Below are 24,030 nucleotides of genomic sequence, written 5' to 3'. Positions count from 1 at the left end.
ATGGTAATGAAATCTTTCGGGGCCCATAAAATCTTTCGGACAACAAATGGTACATAAATTATTGTTTTCCAAATCGAAAAGTGAATGGCCTAACCAAAAATTGGACCAATCGGACAAAATTTTGCTAAAGTTGTTATAAGCCCCGAATTAATACACTTTTGCTCGATATAAAAACCCTTACCTTGATTAACGCTCTAAATAAGTATTTTGACTATTCCCGTGGCTTATTAGCTTATTCTTTAGACCGTACCTCTCTCTCTAAAATGACCACCATAAAAAATCCAATGGATTGGAATCTGGGTAGTTTTTTACGTTCCGAGTCTTATTTAAATGTACTTTTACTTTGAAGTAAAGTAAGATTCGTATTTTATTTTAAAATGTATAAAACCTCAAAACATTTTTAGTTTAAAGAAGCAGCGTCTTTGGATCGAAATTCCTGTATTTCTAAAAAAAAAGAATAAATAACATCCGCAAAATAAATCTTAGCCTACACCCAGAAAAAAGTGCCTTCGAAACTAAAGGAAAAAGTGTTTATCAATTTAGTTTAGCCATTTTATTTCCATTCAGTTAAATTTTTGTGTGAAATAATAAAATTTACTTGTTTCAGTAAAAAAATCCTAAACTGAAAGCAGTTAGGAATAGTTCATTAACTAGAATAGGGCATGGAATTTTACTAATACTGTTTTCTTCGCTGTGTATAAGAATTTACTACTGAAAACGAAAATTTTATTCACTTATAACAAAGCATTCGTAAAAATAAACAAAAACCGAACTAAACCCAAGTTTCCTCAAATTTAGTAAAATTTCCTATAAAATGATAATTCTGACTTCCTTTATTATAGAAAGCTTATCATACATACGAATAACACTTGGCATAGAAATATATTTTAGTTCATTCGTACTAAGAAGTATTCAATCCTTTCAAAACTTAAGGAAACACACTTGTTAGAATAGAGGAAATTTTCCTATATTTCTTTTTTCTGCTTGTTATCGATACCTGTCATCGATGTAACCGATATGTTTGCGCGTGGGTTGTGTTTTTAGCTGGAATCGTGTTGTTATGATATACGGAGAGATAGTTAAAAATAATTTAGTAAAATAATATAATAAATAACAAATAAAATATATAAAATATTTGTTATTTTAAATTAGTGAGAAAATACCAGAAGAATAACAACCTATTAATTCGTCTTCAATTATCAGGTAATATTCAGTGACGCTAACCTTTTGTGAAAAAAATTGGTTTATGATTTTTTATATTTGTAGGTATTGAAATTGTAAAAGGAGGACAAACTTGTTAGGCAGCAACTTATTAAAAGTGAAAGGTACAAGAAGAAGAAAAATGAGGTTTACAGTTGATAACATTACATGGAAATTGACAATAGTGGAATAATAAACTAATATTTCAAGGCCAGTCGATGCTGTTGATTTTAAATAAGTATATTTAATATATTAATAAAACATGTATTTTATATGAAGAAAAAATTGCTTATATAAAAAAATAAATTGTATTTAAAAACGAAGGTAAGCAGTTCTTACTTTGAAGTAAAAGGTTTACCGCAAATATGTAAGATTTGTCCAAATGAATGAAAAAAGTTCAATAAAATTATTCCATATATGAATTCAATTCAGTTAAATTTTTTCTTTCTGTATATATTGTAGTACATAAATATAGGAAAATGTTAACTAATATATGGAATGCATTCTACCTAATTTCTACGAAAATCACATCGTTCAAACAAATAAAAATGTCTTTGGCGCTATAAGAAGTTCAACTTTCTTCACAATGAGTTCATTTTAACTTAAAGAAGTGGTCACTTTTTTCTGGGTGTATATTTTTAGTTTCTATATATGTGATCAAAAAATGCAAAATCTCAGTTAAATGAAGTAGATCCTTATGATTAAAGAATTTTGTCCTTAATATTCTGTAAATTTTGTTGCTTACACTGAAAAAAAGCATGCCCGGTTCCAAACATCTTTTTTTACACTAATGATTTTGGTACACAGAGAAAAAAAGTAAACTACATTAAGGGAAACATTAACTATCTCTTGCGAAAAATGAACTAAATTATATTCCAAATTTTGAGATTCATTAAGTTAACGGAAATTTTCCGATATTTTTGGATTTTTAACTACCATTTACGAAATTAATCTTTCTCGAAAAGCAAAAATGAACTAAAAATAAAGAAAAAATCTTAGGCGCCATAGTATTACCATTTTAACCACTTTGTAGTTCATTCTTACTATTTTTGAGAAGTGTACGAAAAACTTCTCCTGTTTAAGTTAGAATTGAACTAATTTGGGGAAAATTCCCAACAAAATTTTAAAAATAAACTAAAACAAAATAAAATTTATGGAATAAATATTGGTACATCTTAGCATCAGTTTTACAACAGACTTTTTTCTCACTATTGATTCTGAACCAAAGTAGCAGAGAATTTTAGTAAGGATAAATGTAAAACACAATTCTCTATTAAATTGAAGTTTGCGTACTTAATACTAGGAAACAAATTTAAATTTAGTAGTTTTTTTCTCCCTGTGCTTTCAGAGTCTTTTAAAAACATGCTAACGACAACTTCCAAATTCAGTCTCGACTTCAGGTAGATGTTATGCTATGTTTCAAGTAAAAAACCTTTATATCAGAGAAAAGCATATTCTATGCTAAGCAAAATTCACATTCGTATTTTAAGGACTTCACGACAAATTTTTTTCAGTGTACATGTGTGAGAATGGTGTGACAAATTTCTTTAAAATAAGGACATTTTTAGCTCGGAATCAATACCCAAATTCTTAAGAAAAAGTCAAAATGTTTTTGGACAAATTGCATTAAACTAAAGGAAGCTTAATCAAAAGAAGGTCCATGATCTGAGCTTTACAAATGCTTTTCTTTATATTTAGGATACGAAGCTTTGAGATTTGTGCTTTTGGCAAAATTTTTCTGAAACTAAAGAAAAACTATTTTAATTTGAAGAAATATTCTTTAAATTAAATGAAGTTTCGAATTTTTTTATTAAAACTACTAAAAAACTTCAAACATAGGCTAGGACTTAATTTGAGGATTTTGCATCTTTGGTGTAAAGTTTTTTCTTTTTTGTTTTTATTAAAAACACAATTTTTAGGAAGCTTCAACTGGCATTTTACCGAACATGAGGAAAGATTTCGTCTTGCTTGCTCAAGCAACGAAATAGGTTAGGTTAGGTTAGGTGGCAGCCCGAAACCACTTAGAGAAGCTTTAAAACCCTCAGAAATGTCACCAGCATTACTGTGGTGGGATAATCCACCACTGAAAAACTTTTTCGTGTTCGGTCGAAGCAGGAATCGAACCCACGACTTTGTGTATGCAAGGCGGCCATGCTAACCATTGCACCACGGTGGCAATGGTTAGCATGGCAACGAAATTAGTTTTTTCTTATTTTTTACGACCTTTTAGAGTTATGCTTTCGAAAACAACTTACACAGTTTCAAATATGTTTCTATTGCTCATATGCAAAACAATTTATGACGTTTTTTACTCATTTCAAAACCCATTTTTTGGTCATGGAATGGTAGGTTACGTCTTTAACCCTTGTGCACTCTTTGGATAAGTGTCCCTTCCACTTGCGGATTGTGGAAATATTTTATTTTCATTATTATCTTCTAAAACATAGAGTGCACAAGGATTAAAACAAAGCCCTAATAGACGTCCCTACGCTGAAGAAATTATTGAAAAGATAGCAATAGCGATTCTAATACTCATTAGGAAGATCTGTTTAAATAGAAAAGGTTTAAAATCTTTAAATGTTCAACTTTTTTTAAGGATAATCATCTCATGTTGCATGTCTTTGAAGTAAGGCAAATTTTCCTTATGGCAATATTTTTTTTTTTGTGTAGGAGAATTAAATGCACTCATATTTCATCATTCCTTTTTTTTGGGTTTTCTGATAAACTTTTGCAAAATCACCAACACAAACATTGATTTGAATAATTTAAACTTTTCTCAACTTTAAGTGTTATTGACCTACGTATGCATGTCGAATGCGGTTATCGCAATATAATCTGTGAATAGGTATGTCAAATTCATTTTTGGTTTTATACCAAATAATGACGTAGAAAAATACGTTAGTAACACATTTGTTTTGGGCGGAAAAAAGTGCGAATGTGGTTTATTCTGATTGGCTTTAGTTAGTTGAATTCCACTCGACCATCAATCTCCCCGTTCTTAAGTGTCGTTAAACATTTTGACAAAATACAACAAATGTACCTAGTGTGTCAGCCAACAAACCTTGATCGAATGACCATGAATCGTCGTGGGAAAATACACTACACTAACTCATACATACGTAACGTAACATACGTAACAAACTGTCTGCCGATATTGTATCTATATACACGCACTATTACCTCTGTTCCACTTTTTTGGACGTATGTTTTATTATGACAGAACTAAGTACCTGGGATAGGTCAATGGCCATAAGAATTCACCGGTATCATTACAATATGATCCGTTATTCACTAATATTTTGCTGTTTTAATTTACTATTATAATGGTAGCTACTGCGGTTCCCAAGAATTCAGCTACTGTTTATTTAAAGCGTCTACGATCAACTGATTTTTATGATTCCATAGCAAATTGTTCTATGGCTCTCACAAAAATAGTCAGTTGACGTCGTTCTTGTTATTATTGTTGGTAGAGAAAGATACACACCCCTTTCTCACCACCCCACCAAAAGAAATTAAAAAATATATAAACGATTTCTTTTTCTCTCTTTGTTTACAATTGAGTATAGATAGAATACCAAGAGATTTCTCTCTACAAAAAAAATAACTCATAATCGTACGAGTGAGCGAGAAACTGTTTGAGTGACTGAGAACTCAGATACGTACCTTGTATTTCAACATTGTGGTTTTTGAAAATACAACACACCACATACTATGGGCATACATATATCCGCTTGAAAATATGTACGGGCTCACATAGATATTTCTTCTTATCCCTATATAAACATAAAATCTACGTCAGAAAACAACCACTTTTTCCAATAAACTGTGAAGCTACAATGTGAATTTGAAATTTCATTCCAATAATGAATAAACCCAAGTAGTTACTGAGAATGGTTGTTTAAACATAACATTTCGTCATCAAGTGTATAGATATATTATCTGCACATGTTTTTAATATGTATGTGATAAATGCATTTATATTAGGGAGGGTCGTTAGGAATATCTTACTACAAGGAAAATAAAGAAAATTAAACTTCTCGTAGAAATATCAATAGAGCAATAACATTTTATAAGATTTCCATTAAAATTCATCCAATTTCCCGCTTACTAAAGAAAAAGTTTCTCAAAACGATCAAAAATCTTAGGTGTGTAATGATGTGTTATATTAACTAATCTACACGGACGAAAAATGCTGTTTTCATATGTTTCGGTGTAAAAAATTATATGTTTGGAACTCAAATCTTTAGTATATTTTTTTTAATGTTCATAAACTGTCATAAGATGTTTGTGACATATATGTTATTATTTTAGAACATATTATGTTTGGGACATAAGATAATATATGTGGATGCGGTGGATTATCCCACCTCAGTAATGCTGGTGACATTTCTGGGTGTTTCAAAGCTTCTCTACACTGAAAAAAAAGCATGCCCGGTTCCAAAGATTTTGTCTTTACTTTAAAAATTTTCGTATTGATTCCGAGCCAAAGAAGCGGAGAATACAAGTAAGGATACTTTAAAGACACAATTCTCTTTTAAACTTGGTTTTGTGTACTTGCTTCTAGGAAGCAAATTTAATTTTTCGCTTTTTCAGCTTTTTTTCTTCATATGCTATCAAAGTCCTTTAAAAACGAGTTAACGACAACTTTATTTTCCAAATTAAGACTTGACTTCCAGTAGTAATTATGATATGTTTCAAGTAATAAACGTCTTTAAAATGAAGTGTTGAAAAATATGTCCTATATTTGAACGACTTTTTGCTTTGTAGTCAAGATGCAAATAGGCAACAAATTTAAAGACAATTTCATTAAATGTAAAGGATTTTTCTGAGTTATTTAAGTCAAGTTGACCTTAGCCCAAAAATTTTTTCTTTCATGTAATGATACCCATTTTTAAGTGAAATCGCTGAATTATAAGGATAATACGACTTCATTGAAAAGTTTATCGACTTTTGGACAAGGAAAAAAACTTTATGGTAGAGAATTGCGTCTTCCGTGCTAAGCAAAATTAGCATTCGTATTTTAAAGACATGAAATCTTTGACCTCACGACAATATTTTTTTCAGTGTAAGTGGTTTCACTGCAATGTGGAACGTCGTTCGGACTCGGCTATAAAAGGAGGTCCCTTGTCATTGAGCTTAACATGGAATCGGGCCGCATTCAGTAGTAAGATAGAAGTTCACCACTGTAGTATCAGAATGAACTGAATAGTCTAAGTAAGCCTGATACATCGGGCTGCCACCTAACCTAACCGTGTGTAGATGCAAACATATATTAATTTAGGTCAATTTGACCTAAATAATTGTGAAATTTTTTCAAAATTAATGAAATCGTCTTTAAATTTGTTGACTTTTTGTGCCTTGACTACAAATCAAAAAATCGATCAAAAATAGGAGATTCCTTTCAACACTTTATTTAAACATAGAATCAAATTAATTCTCCCCTTCTTTGGTCGTGTAAAGACAAAATCTATGGAGCCGGTCAAGCTTTGTCTTCAGTGTACCTACACTAATAGAAAGAGTTTCGTTATATTAACGGAAAGTGTCATTAAAAGTTAGCCAATGAAACAAATTGTTTACGAAATTTTTCATTATTATAACGAGTTTTCTGTTAATCAACGTAACGTTTCGTACTATTAACGAATATTTTCTTTGTAATAATGAAAAAAAAAAATGAAAAATTTTCGTTGGCTCAATTTTAATGAAATTTTCTTTGTGTGTACCTACACATTGATACAACGAAACATTTTCATTAAGACAATGAAAATGTTCGTTAATAGTACGAAACGTTTCGTTGACTCACAGAAAATTCGTTATAATAACGAAAAATTTCGTTATATCAATGAATTTTTTTCATTGGCTCAATTTTAATGACACATTTCATTAATATAACGAAACTTTTTCTACCAGTGTACCGTGCATCACTGATGGCCTACAGTTGCAAAATAAGTGAATGTTTCAAAACGGAGTTCACGCCGTTCGGGTGCGGCTAGTAGATGTTGTTCCTTATCGTTGAGATTAGAATTAGGGGGCATTCAGTGCTTTCAAAAAATATACCAATTGACCCTCATAGTTTTTTTGAATTTGCCCAATTTATCACGGTTTTTCTTTTCCCAACAAAATATACATTTTTTTCTAATTTAGCCCACCGTAGTACCTCGTTATAAACGTCTGTTTGTAAGGTCTGATAACATATAGTTGAACATTAAAAGATACTTTTCTTGAACCCCAGCCACATTTTATGGTACAGTGCAATAAAGCAAATAAACTTTGTAAGAAGACATGAACAATTAAGAGATAAGGTTCTGTTGAAACACAATAAGAATGGCACTGTTCATATAGGTTTTTTCGTAGATTTATTAAATATCCAAGTAAAACATACACACAAAAGATATCACCATTTTTTATCAATTAAAAATTTAGTTCAAGTTGAGGGCAGAATTACAAAGTACAAATTACAAATACATCGAAATGCCAGATACATTTCAATAAAAGGTAAAAACAAAGAAATTCTACATATGGATGTTCATCAGCTCTGAGTATTTGTATGTATGTGATACTATCATTTCTGTGATTGAAGACATTACATTTAAAAATTAATTCGACCAATTAATTTCTAGATTGAATGCAAAAATTATTTTTTGTGTGTAGAAACCAACCCCCAAATTTGACTTACGGAGCCCCTTGGAAGTGAACATTTCATCTGATCCGGTTGAAATTTGGTAGCCCCCATATAAACCGATACTCAGATTCAACTTCCGTAGCCTGTGGAAAGATCAAATTTCACCCGATTCGGTGGAAATTTGGTATGCCTACCAATTATGCAAAAAATGGTTCATATCGATCCATTATAATAAATAACTCCCATATTAACCGATTCGCAGATTTGACCTCCGGAGTCTCTTTAAGGAGTCAATTTTATCCGATTCGATTGAAATTTGATATATAATATTAGTATATGCACCCTCAAAAAAATCGCTTCTGTAACATATACCCCAAACACATTCAGCTTCAAGCATATATATATTTTTTAGAGGCTTATGTAGCTATTTAATCTGCCTGTTTTTATTTAATATAAGTTCCATATGGACTAACTTGCAATTTATAAGTCAATGATTTGTTACCACAACCCAATTAATTCGATTGTGGTTGACTGTCTTTAGTAGACTTTGTACGTAATCCATGGTGGTAGTTACTTGTTTTTACTTCAGTCAAGAAGTTGGGTATTGACTCCGAGCTAACAATGTGGAAAGCTTTGAAAATCGTCGAATAATAAACTTTTTTGACTTTTCTAGATTATGAGTATAACATTCACCATTACCATGCCCGCCATGGAGCATTGATTCGGTCTTTGGTATCACATATTGCATGGCGCGTCACTCAGATTGGGCTATAACAATTAACAGGTAACTGAATAAAAAGCAACACAAACATTTTTTATTGGAATTTTTTATCCATAAATATTTCTATTCAAACCATAAACAATTTGTTTCGGTAGTCTAAAATAAGATCGTAAAAATCCAAATAAATAATTAATGCTAAATTTGTAAAAGGCATTTTTACAAATATTCACGTATTATCTTCAATTAACTGTAACAATATATCCAATGGATTAGTTTAAGAGACTTTTTTTAGTTTAGTGGATGCATTATTTTCATGGGTTATACAAATCCAAATTGCGCAAGAGTTTTATCCAGAACAACTTATGATTACACAATTATTATAGCTTTTTATGGTACATTAGTATTGATATTCAAAGCAGGGTATTTGTCGAATCCATTTATATTTTAAGATTATTTTAACAAAAGATGCCTATTTAGTTTCCAAATTAGAAATGGAATATTTTGTAAAGAAATTTTTAACGCAGATTTCAATTTCGTTAGGCTCTAAATAAGAAGCATATAACAAAACTTGTGACGAATCTTATTTGCCACATTGGAATAGATAACACTTCAAACGCTTAACATTCTATGGAAAAATTGTTTTCAAAGATAGAAAATGTTTTTATTGACTACAATATATAATTGAAATATTTTGTACATACAAACGAAAAGTGTCTCGTTAATTAAAGCAAATTTTAACTAAATACAATTTATTACAAACCTTTTACTATATTTTAGTTCATTTTTCGTGTCTCCAACGAAAACTAACTACACTCAAAAAAAGTTTACTTGCATCCAAAGATTTTGACCTTGCCTTAAGGATTTTGGTATTGATTCCGATCCAAAGATGCCGCTTCTTTAAAATAAAGACCTATCTGACTTTAAATCTAGGACCACTAAAATTAAAATTAGGATACAGGTCTCATTTATCAAATTTTCATTCTTTTTTCGCGGTTTATTAATAAAGGTCCTCACATACAAACAAATGCCAGTTTAAAAATTCAAATTGTAACGGATACTTCAAAGTAAAAAATGTTTTCTTAATTCCAAAAAAACTTTAAACCAAAGACGCTAAACCCTCAAAATAAGTCTTAGCTTATATGTGAAGCGTTTTTGTCTTAAATGTAAAGTTTCAATATTAAGTTAATATAATGACAATTTCTTTAAATGAAAAATGTGTTTCTTTACTTTATGGAAAATTAGCCTTAGTTCAAAGACATGCGAATTTAATGGAAAAAAATTGGTAAAAAATATTTACGTGATATTAAAGATTACGCAACCTAAATTTTAGGATTATTAGCGTAGCTAGACAATTTTCCTAGGGGGGGCTATAGCCCCCCTAGCTAAAACTTTATAGACTGAACTTATAGGTTCAACTAATGTTTTATTTCATAAAATTGAATAAAAAAATAGACATCAAAATAACTCGACAATCAATTTATAATAAAGCAACTAAAAGTACCCTACGGGAAATTGGTGCAAATTGCCACTGACGGACCTATCACAGAACTGGTACCTTTGCTCCAGTTAGTTGCAATTTTCACATTTAGTGAAATAAAATTATCAGAATAACCTTTTGTTCGACATATTTCAAAAGTTTTTTTTTCATTTCGGGTTCGATTAGGAGCCCAAATTGAAAGAGATTTCTAAGAGTTTGTCCGAGACTGGTTCCTGAGGACCTGTTTATGGGTTGCTCCTGCTAAAGTGTCCCAGGACGTGTCCTTTGGGATGAGTCCAACACGCGTCCTAAAATGGAAGTTTACTCCGTCAATGACAAACCTATGTTAAAGTGGACGGTCCCTTCCATACGCTTTGATCAGAACTGGGACTGGTCCATACACACCAGGGACTAGTCCTGTACCAGTTCTGTGGTTGATCCATTTCCCGTAGGGTAGTTCCACACTTTTCCCAGCAAAAAATTGAGAGTTGTTCTAAAGGCACAACTTTAAAAGCACTTCCAAGAATGTCTTCACAAAGAAGTTAACTATTTTAACTAGAGGTCTGCATCGAATAACTTTTCACTACATGTAAGCAATTCGCTGTCGAATATAGTACATACACTGTCTTTCTCTCAGAGCGCAAGTAGTGAAGTGAAGAGAACACTTGCTTGTCAAATACCACCAAGTACTTATCCGAAACAATATGTGTTCCGAAAAAAAGGAACAATACAAATGTAAGTAAAGGGTGATTTGTTAAGAGCTTGATAACTTTTTTTTAAAAAAAAAACGCATACAATTTGCAAAATCTCATCGGTTCTTTATTTGAAACGTTAGATTGGTCCATGACATTTACTTTTTGAAGATAATTTCATTTAAATGTTGACCGCGGCTGCGTCTTAGGTGGTCCATTCGGAAAGTCCAATTTTGGGCAACTTTTTCGAGCATTTCGGCCGGAATAGCCCGAATTTCTTCGGAAATGTTGTCTTCCAAAGCTGGAATAGTTGCTGGCTTATTTCTGTAGACTTTAGACTTGACGTAGCCCCACAAAAAATAGTCTAAAGGCGTCAAATCGCATGATCTTGGTGGCCAACTTACCGGTCCATTTCTTGAGATGAATTGTTCTCCGAAGTTTTCCCTCAAAATGGCCATAGAATCGCGAGCTGTGTGGCATGTAGCGCCATCTTGTTGAAACCACATGTCAACCAAGTTCAGTTCTTCCATTTTTGGCAACAAAAAGTTTGTTAGCATCGAACGATAGCGATCGCCATTCACCGTAACGTTGCGTCCAACAGCATCTTTGAAAAAATACGGTCCAATGATTCCACCAGCGTACAAACCACACCAAACAGTGCATTTTTCGGGATGCATGGGCAGTTCTTGAACGGCTTCTGGTTGCTCTTCACTCCAAATGCGGCAATTTTGCTTATTTACGTAGCCATTCAACCAGAAATGAGCCTCATCGCTGAACAAAATTTGTCGATAAAAAAGCGGATTTTCTGCCAACTTTTCTAGGGCCCATTCACTGAAAATTCGACGTTGTGGCAGATCGTAAGTCTATTCATGATGAAATGTCAAAGCATACTGAGCATCTTTCTCTTTGACACCATGTCTGAAATCCCACGTGATCTGTCAAATACTAATGCATGAAAATCCTAACCTCAAAAGAATCACCCTTTACTTGAGAAAAAGTACAACATGGATTCTCTTCACTTCACGTGGTACCACAAGTATTTCTCAGTTATGTGCGAAGCAAAACTTTCCATTATTATTAATCATTGATATGTATGTATGTCACATATTTCATATATTTATGCATGTCACACACTTACCTTAACGTTTGCCGTTCTTTATAACAAACCGAAAACATATATTTTGGAGAGTAACTGTTTTTTTGTATTTCTGAAACTGCACATGGTACATAGAGTACTCTATGAAGTTTTGTTCTCGCAACATACTCCACGTGATCACTCTGAGTACACTTCAATAAGAGAGAAAGAGGAATATGTGTTTGTTGGTAGTGAAGACATCATAGTAGCAACCAAAGATAATAAAAGAGGAAGATGGGAGATTGGCTTGCGTCATACCAAATGTTGCATTTACCAGATTAGTTTAATACATGTTTGTAATCATTTAGTTGTTTTTCGTTTTTATTTTTTAAATGAAAAATTTAATTTTCTTAATGAAACAATGTTAAATTTTAGGCAACAACAAAAAAAATTACATTTTCCCCTTTATGGAAATTTATTTCGTGCTCTTAATTTCGTTTTATTTGCATTTTAATGCTATGTCAATACTTGTCGTATACGCGTTTTGTTCGAGTATTAAACTAATGTGGTAAATGGTTTGATGTGCTCAGTAGCCAATCTCCCATCTTCCTATTTTATTATCTTTGGTAGCAACAAGAAGTTACTCGTTGCTTTTGGTGTTCATCAAAATGTGTACCAATTATTTTGCGATTCTCTCAAATAGATGTACTCATGTAGTAAGTACACGTGTACTCTGCATTTACCAATGGAATTGTGCAGACCTCTAATTTTAACTACACAGGAAGTTTTTTTACTTCATTTTTTTTATATTTTAATGCGTAATTTTTTGTTTTCTTTCTTCAAATAGTTTAAAAAATGAGTAAGAATAAATAAAATGGTACAAATTATTTAAATTTTGCCACAAAAATGCAAAATCCATTATAGAAAAATCGATAATATTTGAAAATATTCGAGGGAAAACGTTTCAAACAAGCGTTAGAATGCATTACCCAGCAAAAACTCTCATTACCCGGTAATCTTGTAGGTAAGCTTATTTAAAAATTAATAACCACTTATTAATTGGCATCGCTTCGGATTACATTTACATACGCATGTCCTAGAAGGACAGTACTTCTCCCCTGGCATACTTTCGGCCATAAAATAAGTAGTGCATTTAAAGCATATAATCACCTAATATGTAATGACATATTCGTAGATACACCAAAGCTTGCAAAATAGCTACTTATTGTCTCAGGCAACCAAATCTCGAAAATATTGATTTCTATCGCCGATTACAATGGATCAAAATATGGCGAGTGATGCTGTAATAGGAGAACTACTTGAATAGAAACGAATATTGTATAAATAAACAAAAAATCGAATAAATAATCTAAATAAGATGCAATTTAATTTCACACTTAAAATAGAAATAAATGTAGGTTGTTTAAGGAGTTGGATTCGTGAATTTCGTTATAATATATCCAATAGCCAATTCACATACACCCAGAAAAAAGTGACCCCTTCTTTAAGTTAAAATGAACTCATTGTGAAGAAAGTTGAACTTCGTATAGCGCCAAAGACATTTTTATTTGTTTGAACGATGTGATTTTCGTAGAAATTAGGAATAATGCATTCCATATATTAGTTAACATTTTCCTATATTTATATACCACTATACTACAGAATGAAAAAATTTAACTAATTTGAATTCATATATGGAATGATTTTATTGAAATTTTTTCATTCATTTCGACAAATCTTACACATTTGTGGTAAAACTTTTACTTCATAATTAGAACTGCTTACCTTCGTTTTTAAATACAATTTTATTTATTTCTATAAGCAATTTTATCTTCAATAAAAGACGTGTTTTATTAATATATTGAATATATTTATTAAGAATCAACAGCATCGAATCTCTTTGAAATATTAATTTATTATTCCACTATTTCCAATTTCCGTGTGATATTATCAACTGTAAAACGCACTTTTTCTTCTTCTTGTACTTTTCACTTTTAATAAGTTGCTGCCTAACGATTTTGTCCTCCTTTTACAATTTCAATACCTACAAATATAAAAAATCATAAAACATTTTTGTTGCAAAAGGTTAGCGTCACTGAATATTACCTGATAATTGAAGATTCCAAAATGAAGACAAATGAAAGGGTTGTTATTCTGCTGGTGTTTTCTTTCTTTATACACTATCACGAACATTGATAGATTTATTTAAAAAAACGAACATTTTTCTCACTAATTTAAAATAACAAATATTTTTTATATTTTATTTGTTATTTATTATATTATTTTACCATATTATTTTTAACAATCTCTCCGCATACCAAAACAACGCGATTCCAACTAAAAAAACAACCGACGCGCAAATATATCGATTACACCCACGCGCAAACACATCGATTACGATGACAGGTATCGATTACAGGTAGACAATAGAAATGTAGGAAAATTTCCTATATTCTAACAAGTGTGTTTCCTTAAGTTTTGAAAGGATTGCATACTTCTTAGTACGAATGAACTAAAATATTTTTCTATGCCAAGTGTTGTTCGTATGTATGAAAAACTTTCTATTATAAAGGAAGTCGCAATTATCATTTTATAAGAAATTTTACTAATTTTGAGGAAACTTGGTTTTAGTTCGGTTTTTGTTTATTTTTACGAATGCTTTGTTATCGGTGAATAAAATTTTCTTTTTCAGTAGTAAATTCTTATACCCAGCGAAGAAAATAGTATGAGTAAAATTCCATGCCTTATTCTAGTTAATGAACTAATCCTAACTGCTTACAGTTTAGGATTTTTTTACTGAAACGAGTAAATTTTATTATTTTTCACAAAAATTTACCTTAATGGAAATAAAATGGATAAACTATATTGATGAAAATTTTTTCCTTTAGTTTCGAAGGCACTTTTTTCTGGGTGTAAGGTTCAAAATCTACTAAAAGTGGATTTTAAGTCTCTTTTTTATAAGGCAAATGACATTTGAAATTTAGTTTAAGCGCATTTTGGAAGTGTAATGTGAATGAGGTATAAGAAAGCATTTATTTAAAACATAATATGTTAATGTCATTAAACACAATTATTATGAAATATTTGTGATAATAATTTCTTAACGGAAAATTTTTCAGAATTAGCGTTACATTACATACTCTTTTTGATTTTTTATGTAAGTGCTCGATTATGTAAATAATTATACCTAATGGTACCATCATTTATTCTATTTTATTAAATCGTTAACTACAACTGCATAAAATTTGAGAATAAAAATTCGAAAATTACCGAGAAGTATTTATTTTTGTCATTACAAGTTAGTCATTATAACTCGCCGCAATGTAATGCAAAGTGTAATGACAGCTTTACTCCTGGTAATGTCAATTGTAATGAGATGTGGTTACCTAGTTTTTGCTGGGTTAAAAAAGTATACAAATTATTTATTTGGGAAAATATCACAACATTTTTAATTCACATTCAAAACACTGAATTCGGATCACACCTTAAGAAGTGATGCAAATTCATTGCAACGGCTGTTGAAACGGTGGACATTCGTTCTATGACAAGTTCATATTACATTGATCGCTTCTCCGCCAATTTTGTACCACTTCCAGACCCAAAAAGAACATTTTCACTTCTTTTTTGGCGACGCTTTTTTGCAGCACTACTAAGATATTAATTTATGAAAGAATAGTTTAATATCAATTACTATTTTTTATTCAACTAAATCATAAGTTCAACCACAGCTTTATTTCATAAATATCAGACTTCTACCACAACCCAAGTAATTCGATTGTGCATGAAAGTCTTTAGTGGAACTTTGTGCGTAGTACGAGTATATACTTGTTTAATTTTTATAAAAATGTAAAATCGTAAATAGGTTTTCAAATTCTGGGGCTAAAATTTTGGATGCGAAATTTACAAAATATTAACGACAAATTTCTTTAAAATAATGAAATTTTAATTAAAATTAAGTTTGTAATCATTGCTTCAATTTTTTTTTTCATTAAATTTAGAACACAAATTTTGTAAATTTTCCGTTAAAGTCCATTGTCTTTGAACTAAGGCTAATCTTCTTTAAAGTAAAGATACACATTTCTGATTAAAAGAAATTGTCCTTAAATCAACTGAAATATTGAAACATTAGATTTAAGATAAAAACGCTTCAAATATAGTATAAGACTTATTTTGAGGATTTAGCGTATTTGGTTTAAAGTTTTTTTGGAATTAAGAAAACATTTTTTTCTTTGAAGTATCCGTTATAATTTGGATTTTTAAACTGGCATTTGTTTGTATGTGAGGACCTTTATTAATAAACCGCGAAAAGAGAATTAACATTTGATAAATGAGATCTGTATCCTAATTTTAATTTTATTGGTCCTAGATTTTGAGCCGCATCTTTGGCTCGGAATCAATACCAAAATCCTTGAGGGAAGGTCAAAATCTTTGGGTCCAAGTAAACTTTTTTTGAGCGTAGTTAAATTTGTAGAAATTTTCATTAAAATGGGTAGATAACCTTTTATGAAGTTATATATACCAACATAGAAATTGGGAGACTTAACACATGGCAGCTATACCAAAGCATTGACCGATCCGCGCCATATTCGCTACACCTATTTATGGATCGAAAATACCTCTATATTTTGAATTTCCGACAAATCGGATACAAATTGCGGTGTCTCGAAGTCAAATCGGGAGATCGATCTATATGTGGAGTATATCAAAATCCATCGATACGCCCCATATTCGGCTTACTTATGTAAAAATTGGGATGTCTACACACTTAAGAGGTCAAATCTGGAGATCTGGAGAAAATATATGGGGGCTCAAAACCGTGGACCGATACATACCATATTCGGTACACAGTTATTTATGAACCCAAAATACTTAACGATTTTGTATTTCAAGCAGATCGGATAAAAGTTCGGATGTCTAGACTCTCTAGAAGTCACATCGGTAGATAGGGCTATATGGATGCTAAACTAAACCTTGGACCGATACACAACATATTCGGTACATGTTTTTATGGACCCAAAAAACGTCTAGATTTTTAATTTCAGTTAATCGGATAAAAATTGCGGTGTCTAGAAGCCCAAGAAGTCAAATCAGGAAAGCGTTATATTATATGCTGGCTATACCAAAACTTGGACTGATACACACAATTTTCGACACAACTATTTGTGGTCCTAAAATACCTCTAATATTTCAGGACGATATCGCCATTATTGAAGACTGTAGCGTGATTACAACAGACAGACAGACAGACGGACATGCTTATATCGTCTTTACAATTTCTCCCTGATCAAGCATATATAAACTTTATATAGTCGAAAAACGAAATTTCAATGTGTTATAAACGGAATGGCAATTAAAAAATTAACTGTTTTAATTCAAAAATTCGTTGAATCAATTAAATTTTTAATTGAATATTTTTAAAAATTGAATTAAAATTTTAATTGTTCGATTCAGAACCATGGAGTAGAGCCAAATTTGCTCGTCTACAGCTAGTCTCCAGTTAAGCAAATACAACTCTTAGATTTCACCAACCTGCTCTGTCGAAATCATTCTTTCATATTCCAAACTAAAGGAAATTTTCGTTTCTCTATTTCGAACGTATACAATATGTGTCAAGACAAAACAAAAACATTTTTAAAATTTGAATGAATTCTCGCCAATGGGAATGGGCCATTTTCGTTATACAGGAACAGGGCAAACATTGAAAACACCAGTCCGTTTCAATACCTTGGACTACATTCAATATTATTCCCCTCCCGCTTAACATTTCCTCAAAATAACATTCTTTGACTCCACAAACATGTTATTGCTAATTCATAATATTTTGAGATGTATCCAAAAGATGTGTCCTTCATATTTCGAGAATGTTGCAACTTTTATTCGAATCGAAGTCGCCGTAAGATAACGGTCTGCCACTATACCTATGGTATAGTGGCACTTTGAATCTCCTTAGTAATGTATTGAGTTAAGTTGACTAGATAATATAACATAGACTAGACAAGTTAACGCTCAAATTGTGGTCACACACAAAAAAATTATTTTCTGATTCAATCACGAAATTAATTGATCCAATTAATTTGTTAATTGAAATTTCTTCAATCACAGAAATGATAGTATCAATTAAAAAATTGATTGAAAGTCAATTAAAATATTAATTGATCCAATTAAAAAAATTAATTGATACTATTAATTTTTGTGATTGATTTTTGTTTCAATTTATTAAGATTGTAATTGGAAAAATTTTCGTGAAATTTTTTTCTATGCAATTTTACTAGAAAAGATTCACTGTTTTTTCAGTGTAATGGATTTTTATTGCTGGTTACAATTTCGTTATGCTTTCAATAAGATGAATATATAACGATTCCTATTTGTTACATAGCAATAGTTAACAGTTATGGAAAAATAAGAAGAATATAAAAAAACTTGTAACGAATCCTATTTTTCACACTGTAATAGTTACCAGTTATGGAAAAATTAACAGTTATGGAAATATTAGCTGGACTGCAATCTAGTAGAACTCCAACTAAAGTTGGAATGCATGTATAATACAGCAAGTTTAATAAATAATATAACAATTCGATCATAATACATAAGATATGCCTAATTTTTATTATATGGTTCGATAATTCCACTAATCATGGAACATTCTATGGCACATATAAAACAATATTATTTGGTTCCAAAGATTTTTACCTTCACTTAATTGGAATTGAATCCGAACCAAAATATATTTATCAAAATATATTTATTTTAAAGACTACACGTCTGTCTTTAAAATAAATATATTTTGAGGGAGACCCCTCACATTAAATGGAAATTGGGATACATATGTCATTTCCGATTTTTTTTTAAATTAATTGGATCCGAAAATTTGGCAACCCTTAAGGATTTTGGTATTGATTCCGAGCAAAAGATGCGTTTTCTTTGAAATAACGAGATTTCTTTCATTATATTTATGTTAGAACAAAACATTCTCTTTTGGGGTATATTAGCAAAGCTTTTCACATACAAGAAATCAAAACTTGTAACTAAAGATGCAAATTCTATATTTGGAGATTTTTTTTTATTCAATCCAAAAATGCATTATCTTTAATTTAATCATTTCCTTAAACTATAAATATTTTTCCTTACTTAAAGGACAAAATTGACTTACTTCAAACACATACGACTTTAACTAAGAAACCCATATAACAAAGATTCGTGTCCAAAATTTAATACAAAAACTTTAGAAAAAATGATTCGTCCTATAATTCGACTATGTTTTCTAACTTAAAAATAAAACGCATTTGAAAATATAAAACGACTTTTAAGACTTTTTTCTAAAAACGCCCAAATTTGCAAATTCTACTATAAATTACACCATGTTTCAAGGATAGTGAAATTTATAGTTGAACTTGGACAAAAAAAAGTTTCAATTTAAAAAATTGTTGAATCAATTAAATTTTTATTTGAATATTTGTTAAAACTCAATTTAAATTTTAATTGGAAAAATTTTTGTGATTTTTTTTTTTGGTGTGAGCAAGCAGAGAAGAAACATGATTGTCAGAATGATATTCGAAGAGCAAAATAATATGATAGAAGCTATTTTTGCGGCAACCATCTAACCATTTTCACATGGTTCTAAGAAAAATAAAATTGTCCTCATCTAAAATTTTATTATATTGATCAAAAGAATTTTGATCTAAAATGTTATGGCATTAGTTAAAAATGTTTTTCTTCCAGTTAAAATAACATGGTCACAACCTAAAATGTTTTGATTTGTATGAAAAAAAAACTTTTTTCGTCGTCGAAAAAAAGGACGCCACTTGAGAAAAGAAAACACAAAATTAACTTTATTTATTTATAAACTAATTCATTGTTTATTTGTATTTATAATGGTGTGCAAACATCACATATATTTATACACTCCATTTTGGCTCTAACATATTTCAATAATAAGTATTTGCGTCGTGCAAATGAACAAACGCAGATATCATGTAACTGCAAATAAAAATAAATTATACCACATATCAAAATGCAGAACAAACAAGTATATACGGCCGTAAGTTCGGCCATGCCGAATCTTATGTAACATATCCTCCACCATGGATTGCGTAGAAACTTCTACGAAAGACTGTCATCCACAATCGAATTACTTGGGTTGTGGTATCCTAAAACTTCTTAACATCGTTTTCTACACCCAGAGAAGGAATATGATCACCTCAAACATGTTTTAAGAGCAAAATGTTATTTTTGGGTGGTGACCATTTAACATGGTTTTCGCAACCATGTTATTTTCTCTGAAATCATGTATCTGATTTCGGCAAGCAGGTTATATTTGACGAGAAAATAACATTTTAGTGACAAAAATGTTACATGGTCACCATACAAAAATAACATTTTGCTCTTGAAATATGTTTGAGGTGATCATATTCCTTCTCTGCGTGTAAATTGTGAGTTAGTCCATACGTGGTACATATTAGACAAAAAAGTTATATTAGACAAGGTACATGTCCTACTTACCGTATCATTCATTATTTTCAACATCTCTTCTAAATAATAGGCCAACACGTTTTTTCTCTTAGTGTGTGTGCTTTTAAAAATAAAATTTGGTTTATTGCCAACATTGATTGGTATATAAATATTAATAATAGTTGTCATTGCTTATAAGCGTTTTAAGTAATAAACAAATCATAAGTCACGAAGAAAAGCTCTAAAACAATACTTCTTACTAAAGTTAACCTAAAGAAACAAAAAAGTCATCCATATACGCAACTAAGCAAATACTTAAGTACTATTCACAAATACAACATAAAACTTAACACAAAACTTAAATGTTAAATAAAATCTATAAGAATTTAATATCTACTTTGGCCATTTTTTTGATGCTCCCCACCATCCACCGTTCCTGCAGTGGCATTCAATGGCAATGTTTCACTTTTCTCCATATTCTGCAGTTCTTTGCCCTCTTCCAACAGGTATTGTGTTACCTTTGAAGCTTTGCCAAATTCTTCTCCATCGGCTATGGTTTCCAATGTGGGTTTGTTATGCGTCTCGGGTAATAAAAGTGACAAGAGACCACCAATAAAGGCCATGGCCCCGTATATTATCAGGGGCAAGGGTTTCCATATATCGCCAAGCATATTGAAGAAGGGTGCCAAAATGCCACCAATACGAGCAACCATTGAGGCAGCTCCAAGACCAACATTACGCACCACTGTAGGAAACTGTTCGGCAGAGAATATGTAAATGGTTCCATAGGATGCAGTTATGGCAAACTTTCCGAGCATGGCACATGTAATGAGCAGCCAGTTCATGTTTCCAGGTATGGCAATGGTAAGGAGAAGGGCTATGCCAGCCACCAACATACAACCACAGAGAATAGTACGACGACCCCATTTGTTGAGCGTAAAGAGTAGAAAAGTATAGGCGGGGATTTCGACAGCGCCCGAAATGACAAAATTTAGGAGAACATTTGATCCCAGATCATTTGTATTCCAGGAGAGACCATAATAAGTTCCGCTATTAACGAACCAATCGAAAAATATCAATAAAGTTTTCTTCCTCAAATTTGGATATCGCAAAAGATCCCATACACTGGCCTGTTGCTGTTTTTCATCCTCTTCCGTTGTTGGCTTCTTCTCTTCCGTGGGATTATCATCCAAGAGTTGATTGAGAAGGTCTGTCGATATTTCAATTTTGTTGAATCGGGCAGCCTTTTGGATATTAGCAATGGCAGCCTCTTTACGATTTTTCGATAATAACCATCTAGCCGATTCGGGTATAATCCAATAGTAGCACATGAACAATAGGCCGGGAAGGGTAAGAGCGATTTGAAGCCAACGCCAATCATGGACGAAATAGGCAAAGGCAGCCGTTAACATGAAACCCACAGAGAAAAACATCATGACAAATATGCCAGCAAAGAGACGCATACTTGGTCCCACCATTTCCATGGCTATCACATAGGCCACCAAAAAGACCCCTGAAGTGGTTGCCCCCACCACAAATCTCGCAGTGGTATATGTTAGATATTCCGGAGATACAGCAGCCAAGACACCAAATATCACTTGGATGACCAAAGAAGCAAAAAATATGGGTTTACGACCATATTTATCAGACATTTGACCAAAAACTATACTGCCAACCAAAACTCCCAACATGAATAAGGCATCACTGGTTGCTCTTAGAAAACCACGGCTACACACCATATCCCATTCGGTGACGGCACTATTGAGATATTTTGTCTTATCATAGACATAATGGGAACATTCCTTGGTTCGATTTGTCGTATAAGCGGTGGAGGTATTAAAATGTTTATCACTAAAGTTGACATCATAGTAGGAGCATGTTTGATATTCCACACCCAAAATATCCTTAGGATATGCTAACGGCCAAAGTTCGGGCCGTAAATCATTATATTCCACCTCTGAGGCATTCTCAAATGGTAATATGCAACGAAAATCTGGTTTGGCCAGAAGAAAAACACCGGCTAGTTTGTGAAAGGCACAAGTGATTGATGTCAGACAGATGAGGAAGTATATGATTTTCTGATAACGCCCGAAATCACCAAGATGAGTAAGAACCTCATCGTAGCCCATGCTGAATGGCTAGTTGGTAGAGCTTTACTCTCAAGTCCTCTGAGCTGACAAGGATGAATAATAATGTGATGGAAGCAAAGAAATATTTTTTAACAATTTAATATGGCGCGACACGACCAGTCATTAAAATAGGGTGGTTGTTTATATATTTGTTTCTCTCTTTCTCTATAGGAAATAAAAATTATTCTCTCTAGCCTGGCACACACTCCCAAACAATTTCTCTCGCCGTATCACTTGAAACTTGAAGATGTTGTAGCCTTGTTTACATGAGCGAGTCCATATAGTTCAGTTGTAGAAGTAGTATTTGTTGTTGTTGACGTTATTCCTTCCTCAGTCAGCCAGCTTGTGTTTATTTCATGCTAATGAACCTCGTATGTTATCTCAGCTAGACTTGTGTGTTAAGGGTAAATTCATTCAATTTTGAACGGCGACACTTGGTCCCGTCATACGAGATGAGAATTGGTGATAAGTTTTGGCCACAGTACGTTTGTTTAATTTCTTTGACACACATGTATCTACATCCTTTATCTGTGTGAAATCTCATATATATTCTCAGTGTATGAGTGCACGTGCTTTATCTACTTTTTTTATTCTCATTGTCTCTCTCTCTCTCTCTCGCTTTTAGATTATGTTGTTTATATTAATTATTTATTCATTAACATAGACGTGACCAAAATAGTTTTCCTTTCAATAGTTTTATTCACTACAATGCAATGGCCCACAAGTTTGATAATTCATGGGCATTCGGTGCGGTGGGGGGGGCACTCTTTAAGTTTATGAATCTAAAAAGTTTTACAACAATGTTTCTCCGCGTTGTTCCGGGTAAGCTCTCGCTTCGCTGACAAACCGTATGCAACTAACTGGGCCGCGCTCATATTTTAAAGAAAATCTTCAAAAGTAATTTTCTGTAAACACATGACGGAGACGTGGTGGTGGTGCAAATAGCATTTATTGAATATGGGCACGTACACTTGCTCCCACATTGCCCCTTGTCAATAACTCACAGCAAGAAATACACACTGAGTATTGGTAATTGATTAGTGGTGTACCACGTATAAAAAGGGCTTTTGGTGTTGATGGTATTCACAAGATATACACTATTGCACATTTATCGGTTTGTTTTTAATTTTTAACTATATTTTAATATGTATTTCTTTGTTTATATTTACTGCATCATTTTGATATGTAACAAAAAAAAAAAAACGATTGCTGAGCTTTTTGGTTGAAACGCGCACCGAAACTGATGAATAATGCCGGCGAATCTTCTTAAACTAATAGGTCTTTCGTTCTCTTCCATACATTTAGAACAGAGCCATGAGATACAAAATGTATTTCACTCGATTCCAAGTGAAATGAGAACGAGGCTGGGAAGAGAACCGCACATAAATTACACTCTTTGTCTCAAACAAGTGAGTGCTTTGGTAGGGACAGCAACAAACAGAAAGGTGGTAAATATTAACCCCTTGCAGAGGTGTACCACGAACAGATGTGTTAGAGATGAAGCCGGTCGGTCTAAGCTAAATTAGATAAGTGCGTTAGGTATTGTATGAACTCTAAGGTGGGTCGGTTTATATTTATGTTTCAGTGAATACACCATGAAAGAAAATTTAGGCTTGTTTTAGAAACTTTTAAATAAAGTATTTTACTAATTGCAACACGATACAAGTAA

The 24,030-nt window shown here is 32.0% G+C and overlaps 3 protein-coding genes across 3 annotated transcripts in view; 1 reads left to right on the top strand and 2 right to left on the bottom strand.

The window, feature by feature from the left end:
* The window catches only part of LOC142236440 (uncharacterized), a 54,728-nt gene extending 50,163 nt beyond the window's left edge, over positions 1-4,565 (bottom strand). Inside the window, exon 1 of the mRNA XM_075307670.1 lies at positions 4,431-4,565. The gene's annotated coding sequence lies outside the window, so the exon portion shown is untranslated. The remainder of the gene's footprint in view (positions 1-4,430) is intronic.
* Positions 1-24,030, top strand: part of LOC142223366 (uncharacterized) — a 111,149-nt gene that overhangs the window by 63,916 nt on the left and 23,203 nt on the right. The gene's annotated exons all lie outside the window — the stretch shown is intronic.
* On the bottom strand, positions 20,333-23,619 carry LOC142223184 (organic cation transporter protein-like). Its single transcript, XM_075293049.1, has one exon. The coding sequence runs from the start codon at positions 22,359-22,361 to the stop codon at positions 20,619-20,621; it is 1,743 nt and encodes a 580-aa protein (XP_075149164.1). The 5' UTR covers positions 22,362-23,619; the 3' UTR covers positions 20,333-20,618.

The sequence above is a fragment of the Haematobia irritans genome, chromosome 1 (genome assembly GCF_050003625.1).
Source record: "Haematobia irritans isolate KBUSLIRL chromosome 1, ASM5000362v1, whole genome shotgun sequence".
Classification (NCBI taxonomy): domain Eukaryota; kingdom Metazoa; phylum Arthropoda; class Insecta; order Diptera; family Muscidae; genus Haematobia; species Haematobia irritans.
This window is presented reverse-complemented; position numbering and strand designations above follow the sequence as displayed.